We start from the raw sequence: 7,893 nt of genomic DNA on the forward strand, positions 1-7,893 counted from the left end.
TGTCTGTCTGTCTGTCTGTCTGTCTGTCTGTCTGTCTGTTTGTTTGTCTGCCTGTCTGTCAGTCTTTCTGTTTGCCTGTATATATGTCTGTCTGACTGCCTCTTTATCTGTCTGAATGCATATCTGTCTATCAGTTAGTCTGAAGCTATGTCTTTCCCCACTGTATTTAAAAGTAGAAAGAGTTCCGATATATGGATATTATACAGTCTGACCTGTCCGAAACGAACATCTATTTTCGATTTCGGTCACTCTAGACAAGAATTAGCCGTCTTGGGCAGTGCCAGTGTAACAAATAGACGCTAGCCAGTTTATGGGTTTCGAGAACACCGCAAAATAAGAAGAAGAAGAATAGATAGCATTTGTATAGCGCAAATCCACACTCATCCGCAAACTCTAAGCGCTTCACAATCTATACTATTACTCCAGCAGGCCTAAGATTATTCAGAAACAACCTCAACTTCCTTGGAAGCATACAGTGCAAACGGCCATTTATAGGCGCTAAAACACAAATATACTGACAAGATCTTACGCTGTCTATGGGCAGGTACCCCTTCCCACCTGGGTGAAGCGAGGAAAATTCGTTTTAAAGTGCCTTTCCCAAAGACACAACATCGGGCCCGCGGCTTGAACCCCCGAACCCGTAACCTCACCACTACGAGTCCGGTAACCTAACCATTAGGCCCCCTACGCCACAAAAAGAAACTGTCATAAACGACAAGCAGTCCTAGAAGACATTATACTAGGGTGTAGTTTTCCAGTAAACGTTAAGCATTGTTAACTTCTGGGTCATTTAATACAACTGAGCAGGGGTCTATTTGAAGTGTGCACCGAAGCCGCCAGAAACCGAATCGAATTGACCCGAACCGCAACGAACTGAATCAAACCAACCCGAGTCGAGCCGATCAAATCCTCCAATGGGCACTGCCTATTACGTACGTATGCATGCGTGTATGTATACAGACACGTGTTTATGTATCTATATATTTAGGTATGTCTGATAAACGCTGTTTTACGAGTAATACGTCATTGTGAACCAAATTATCCCGAGGATCGATACAGTGGAATTTCTCTCGTTATGTATCTATCTATATAAAGTTGATTGACTTATTTATTTGTTAATTTATTTATTATTTATTTATAGGTAACAGTATCATTTTTAGGTATTACTATTCTAATTATGTTCAGTCGTATGTCTAGCTGTTCACAGCGTGAAAGGGTCTCTTGTGGACTAGAGGTTAAGGTGTTGGCCTCTCATTCAAAAGTCCCGGGTTCGAATCCGGGTAGCGACCGAAAAATTTTCTGCTCTAAAATTGTCTCCTTTCACCTCCTTTCCTGCTCTCTAGCAATGTTCTGTTGTCTGCTCTCGTCTCCTCTTCTCTTTAATGCCCTCACTCCCTCACCTCATTTGCCCCCTCCTCTGGGCTCATGACTCTTTCTGCAGCCTTTCTACTGCTACTCCTTGGTTCTTTCTTACTGCTGTCTTTCGGCCACACCCCTGATCTTCTGGTAGGAAAGATCTACACGTAGCCTTTCTCTGACAAGGGCGAAAAATATCGGAGGGCCCGAATGCAAGTTGCGCACGTTAAAGATGTCTTGGGGGTCTAAAATCGATACGAGTATATGCTTCGGCCACCACATGGGCAAAATTAAAAAATTTGCTACCAACTGAAAAAGTCTAATATGTACCGAACGCTCATATGACCTTATGCAGTTGCGAGGGCCGTAAAATACTCACAAAAAAAACACAACCCCAGCGTGAAATGTGAACAACGACTAAACACCAATATGCGACCACGAGTCATCAAAACGCAAACTGCAATGCTCAGTGCACACTGTAAATTGAATTCAACCGTACGTACTTAGTAAAGCCCAGCCAGTTATTCTCTTCATGGAAGGGCAAAAGCTATCCTGCTCTTAAATTAGGCACAACAAATTGATCAGATCCTCCTCCAAAATCAAGCAAGGTTGTTTAAGAAAAGTTTTATCAAGCTGTGTCAAAACTGCAGTTTTTCACCCCCCCCCCCCCCCCTCCCAATGAAGGAAAGTATTGGATCAATTGACTCAAATGTAACAAACGTGAACTGAGTATAATGACGTGATACAGTATCAATAGTATCATTATCATGGGGTCATTACTTGCGTCACAGCGTGAACCCATCCAGCCGTGCTGACAGCCCATGACGTCACAATGTCCAGTGACCCGGTCACAGGAGTAGTTGGCGCACTGACCACAGCTATACCGGCAGTTGGGACCCCAAAGGCCAGAGGAGCAGACTGGGAGAGAAGAGAAAAAAAAACAGAATTTGTTGATAGGTGGAGGTGGAAAGATAATAAGGGTGAACGCTCTTTCTTTATTCCACTTATTTCAAAATATATTCTTTTTATGTTTAACACCCGCTTCAACCGGAAGAGAACCCCCTCCCCCGCCAAAAAAACACACCAAAAAACCCCAAGAAATAAAAAACATAGAACGTGTTTGTAAATGACGGTGAAAAGGGGTGAACGCTTTTTCTTGAATCCACGTATTCCTAAATTTGTGATTGTCGATGTTTTGCATTTCTTTCGACTAGGAGAGAAAAGTAGAAGAAACAAAACAAACAAAAACAACAGGGAAAATGTGATAAGGGTTAACCCTTCATTCTTAAATCCACTCATCAAATGTTGTAATAGACGATGTTTCATTTCTCTTTGGCTTGACTAGAAAAGAAATGAAAAAAAAAAGAAACAAACAGGAACTTATTCACTGGTAGAGGGGATAAAATTATAGCGGTTAAGCCTCGTTTCTTAAATCCACATATTAAATGAATTGTACCACAAGTATTTAACGCCCACCTTGACACAAGTTAAATCATAAAGGACGCGGAATTCTTCGACCCTGCCGGTCAAGGCCAACGCTGCTGACCGGATACGACGATCCAGAGATCAGATGATGATGCTCTATTACAACCTCCCCATACAGGGTTGGAACTCACATTTTCTGACCTTGGCTCAGACCACAGCAAAGGCAACTCACTCTTCTGTCAGTACGGGTCGGGTGACGAGAGATTTCAGAGCTTTACTCTAAACATATTACTGTTGACCACACCAACGACTTTCTCGTCCATTTCATCCCGTACCCTTATGTTTAGTCTCCGTTGAATGAATAAAGAAATGAAAAAGAAAAATATAGATACGAAAGTAAGAAAGAATAAAGGAATAAAAATCATATTTTATGAGAAAGAACTGAAAACGATAACATAGATAATTAGATATTCTATTAGAGAAAGAAGAAGGGAAGAAAAATGCCAAATCGATTAATAAAAAAAAAACAGCCAAAAAAAAAAGATGAATGGGAAGCAAATCTATTTTGCTGGTTTCAGATCCAAACCTTGTAAATGTGTTCTCTTTGTATTAGTAAGACAGTAGAAAGACCCAACCCCTTATCATTGCAATGATTGTGAGGGTTATCGACCCAGACGATCCCCGCTCCTCCTTTTTTCAGCAGAGAATAAACCCCAAAAAAACAACCAAAAACAGACAGGTAGACACACAGGCAAACAATCATTTCAGCACACAAATCAACTGATTCAGCATTGGTTATGAGCAAGGGTTCCTGTTCCTGCAAATAAGCTACGTATCCTAAATCAGTTTTACCTTATTCTCATCGCACAAAACGAATATACAAAAAGTAGAGAGTTAAACCTACTCACCACCCACAAGGTTTGGTAAATTTCTCGTAGCCTTCTTTTTCTCATTAGCTAAAAGTCACCACCCTTTCTTTTGTGTTATTATTTACATGGGCCAAAAAATTGAATGTTCCCATAATCACGTTGACTCTTTGTCATCTCAACGTCATCAGAACTGACTATCAGGTGATTGGAGCAAGCTCTGTCACTTTTCCTCTCTTGTTGTTTCTGTCTGGATGTTTTGTTATTTCACAGCACCAAGTGCACCGTCAGCATATCAATATGCTTCCTTCCTCAAAAGGCTGACAGACAAACAGACAGACAGGCAGACAGGCAGGCAGACAGACAGACATACAGACAGACAGACTGACAAATAGATAGATAGATAAACTTTGGTACAGAACAGACAGACAGACAGATTAATAGATTGATAGACAGACAGACAGACATCTACAAAGCTAACCTTTGGTACAGAACAGGCCCTCATATCCAGGCTCACAGCCTATAGGACAGATTCCCTCTCTCCTGTCACAAACTGACCCCTCATAGCACTGGCCGCACGGGAACTCACAACTCTGCCCGTACCTCCCTGGGCTGCACTCTGGTAATACAAATATAGGAGAAAATGTACAATATTTCTTACACTAAAATAGACACAATAGAAACTGGGTAAATTAATTATCGCATCATCATCAGTGTTGCCACCATCATCATCATAAATATTCTCACTGCCTTTCTCCCCCTGTATCAGGGTATAGGCCATGAGCAAATACTTTTCACCTGTCCCTATCCTGGGCTAACCTCTTGATATTATTCCATGTCTTACTATCTTTTCGTACGTCATAGCTAAAAGTGGTAAGTTATTTCTGTTCTTATCTGATATATTTTAATTCATTGAGGACGTGCATTCTGGTTAGTCGTCAAAGCTGGGAGACGCGCTGTTTAGGGGTACTTCAAAAGGAAGCATTGTAAGTTCATTATCCATACAGATTACACTTCCAGTCTGTTCTCTAGATCTGAAACTCAAAAAAGGCAGCCAACAACAGACATGCTATTAAATACACAGATGCCTTTGTGATTGTACATGACGGTTCGAAATGTGTCACAACGTTGCTTTTGGCCAGTTACTGATAGAACACATGTGTCTGCCATGTCTTCAATAGAGTTAAAAGATATGTGTGAGGAAAAACTTGTTCGGAGTCAATCTCAACCTAGAAGGCAGCATTGTTAGGAGGACGAAATTAGAGAAATATACTAAGCAAAAACAGGTCAGGGAATGGCCTATATAGTTTCCCTGTCCGTTAAGGTTCGCTTTTACCATTAAAAAAAGATGTTGGATTAAACGAGGAAATTTTTTTAAAGACCCTAATTGCATTTACTCTTTGTGACATTTTTTTTTTTAATACAGAGGGTGGGTTTGCAGCTTAGCAGGGTTTTTTAGTTTAAAGACTGCCTCCTAAATAATCTTAATTATGTCGAATGGAAGGTGGGGTGAGGGGCATTAAAAACACCTATACATGTATTATTACGAAGTAAAGTGCTTTTACCTGTGTCGCACCTGTCTCCTGTCCAGCCGGGCTCACACCTCCAAGGACAAACTCCAGTCTGAGGTAGACAGGTGACGTTGTCCAAGCAGTGGTGACATCTATGCCGGCAGTCCACGCCATATGTGCCGTGGCCACACTCTGAGTACACACACATACACACGACACATAGCATTGGTGTCTTAGTGTTAGAAGGAGTTTTACAGTACTTGTAACACAAAATAGATCACATAAGTGCTGGAGATTAGAGGTGATACTGGAGAGTAACATGTAAAGCAAAAACATATATAAACATAAAATAATATGTACTTTAGAGAAACATATAAAGAAAAGAAGAAAGAGATATAATGATGATATAATATTGTCTATTTGGTAGCAAAGAATGAACAAACCACAGCACAGCACCCCGCAATCACCCACTGTCAGAGTTGTAAATCGTACAATATGTTTCTTAACTACACATACCTTCAGCATCGATCCAGTCTCCAACATGAATTTGTTGGGGCTTTTAAGCCGTTGTTTGAATAAAAACAGCAAGAGGAATCTTCAATATAGTAGTTTCCTTCTTTTGCGTTATATGTCCTTTCAGTTTTAATAGGAAAATAACGAGTATCCAAGACATGATAATGATTATACGCCCTCCATTTTTTTAGTGTTTCTGAAGCTTAAAAAAAAGGACTTACGCTCTTATGGAACGACGCTGACGGAATATAGCAATAATATTCTACTTTGTTCTAAAAGTAGGAGGCACATTGGATACTTATTAACCTACGTACGGAAATTCACACTGACTCCTTACACTGTAAAAATAACTTGTCTTCCAGACAGAATTCTACTTTTTTTTTTTTTTTTACAATTCGACTTTTGGAATAATCTTGTTTTCCTCTTCCACAATGACTTTTGTAACAAATTACGAATTTAAAACTTTGCAACCTGCAGCGACAATGACATTCATTAGAAAGATGCATTTTCACTATTGACGACATAACCTTTTTGCTTGAATCATTTATTTCATTGAGAGATTATTCCACTACTCATCTCGAAATGGTTTCAAGAAAAGGATATCGTGATTGGTTCAGTGCCTAGTTCCCGACTAAATGGTGAACATCGGTCACAGTTAGTTTTCACTGCGTGTTGTCTGAACAGTTTGATGCCAAATGGACAAAAGCAGTTGTGTATTTTTTAACAAATATATTCGTCCGATATCAAAGACATTCCTTTGACAGGAAATGAATTGGTCTGATTAAAGACAACCCTGTTCAACAACTAAAACGTTCTTCTGACAGAGAGCACACTCTTCTGATCATTCACAATAAACAAAAGATCAATACAAGTTGTATAATATTATATAGAAGGTGATTGATTGCGAGCCAAAGGAGCTAGATAACAGAACTGAGAATGCTCTGCTCTTGACTTTCCTCAAACAAAAACACGTTTTTTTACTCAAGATAAAACGTCCCTTTCTTCAAACTAAAGCAATGTTTTTTTCCTTAAACTAAAACAGTTTTTTTCTTCTAACTAAATCCAGTTCTCTTTCTTCAAACTGAAAGAAAATACTTTACTTTCTTCTCAAACTAAATCAAATTCTTTTTCCTCATTGTCATACCAAAATTGATAATATTCCGTCAAACTTGAATAAATTATTTCCCATCAAATTAAAACTTGCTCTTTCTCCTTAAACTAAAAGAAATTCTTTCTCCTCAAACGAAAAAAAAATTCTTTTTTTCACCTCACACTAAAACAAATTCTCTTCTCCAACTAAAACAAAAGGCCATCAGATAAACAGACAAGACAGGCAGCGGGCGATAGGCAGTGACAAAAAAAAAAAAAACCAGAAAGAAAAAACAGAAAAAAATGCTATTCCAACAACTGTACTGCTCCTACCCACTTACCAACCTTGTTTGCAGCGAACGCCTGTCCACCCAGGGGCACAGCCGCTGGCACAGATACCGGTCACGTGGTCACAAAGCTGGTTGCCGTAGCAATGGCCGCAAGCATGTCGGCACTTCCGGCCATAGCGTCCGTTGCATGCTGGGGGAAGAAAGCCGAACGTAAGGAGGGACCCCGGAAAGGGAATACGGCGGAAGCCCACTGGGGTGGACGCAAAGTTCATGAATATATTTTTCTTTTCAAAGACGCACTCACACACGACCTTGATTAGGGCGTTCTTGTGGAAAACAACAAAACTCTTTTTGTTCTTCTGTGGTTAGAAGGTACCTTTTTACGGGTTTTTTTTCTCGTTTTGTCCCTGGATTTTATTGTTTTTGTTTCTTGTTTTATTTAAACTGTCTATCTTTAGCCTTTTGTGCGTGTTTTTATCCTAAGGAAAAGGAAATGAAGGGTCAAAGATAGAGTGTGTGTTTGTTTGTTTGTGTGTGTGTGTGTGTGTGTGTGTGTGTGTGTGTGTGTTTGTGTGTGCGTGTGCATGTGTATGTGAGAAAGAGGGAGAGAGAGAGGGGGGTGGGGTGCGGTGCAACTGAAAGAGAGAGAGAGAAGGTGAAAATAAAAGAGAGGGGATGGCAGAAAGAAATGAAGATTAAAGAGGAAAGGAAAGAGAGACGGGAAGAAGTAGAGAGGAAAGGAAAGGTGGTGAAACAAAAAAGAGAATGAGAGATAGACAGATAGAGAGAAAGAGACAGTTATTGGGAAAGAGAAAGAGAGAGAGAGAGAGAGAGAGAGAGAGA

At 40.0% G+C, this 7,893-nt stretch overlaps 1 protein-coding gene across 1 annotated transcript in view; it reads right to left on the reverse strand.

Moving 5' to 3' along the window:
• LOC101847727 (multiple epidermal growth factor-like domains protein 10) overlaps positions 1-7,893 on the reverse strand; it is a 34,385-nt gene that overhangs the window by 4,585 nt on the left and 21,907 nt on the right. Inside the window, exons 6-9 of the mRNA XM_035969994.1 lie at positions 7,106-7,240; positions 5,213-5,350; positions 4,129-4,266; positions 2,137-2,274 (exon numbers count right to left, since the gene is read on the reverse strand). Of these exons, the coding sequence (XP_035825887.1) occupies positions 2,137-2,274; positions 4,129-4,266; positions 5,213-5,350; positions 7,106-7,240 (549 nt within the window). The remainder of the gene's footprint in view (positions 1-2,136; positions 2,275-4,128; positions 4,267-5,212; positions 5,351-7,105; positions 7,241-7,893) is intronic.

This window comes from Aplysia californica, unplaced genomic scaffold, assembly GCF_000002075.1.
Source record: "Aplysia californica isolate F4 #8 unplaced genomic scaffold, AplCal3.0 scaffold00206, whole genome shotgun sequence".
Taxonomy (NCBI): Eukaryota; Metazoa; Mollusca; class Gastropoda; order Aplysiida; family Aplysiidae; genus Aplysia; species Aplysia californica.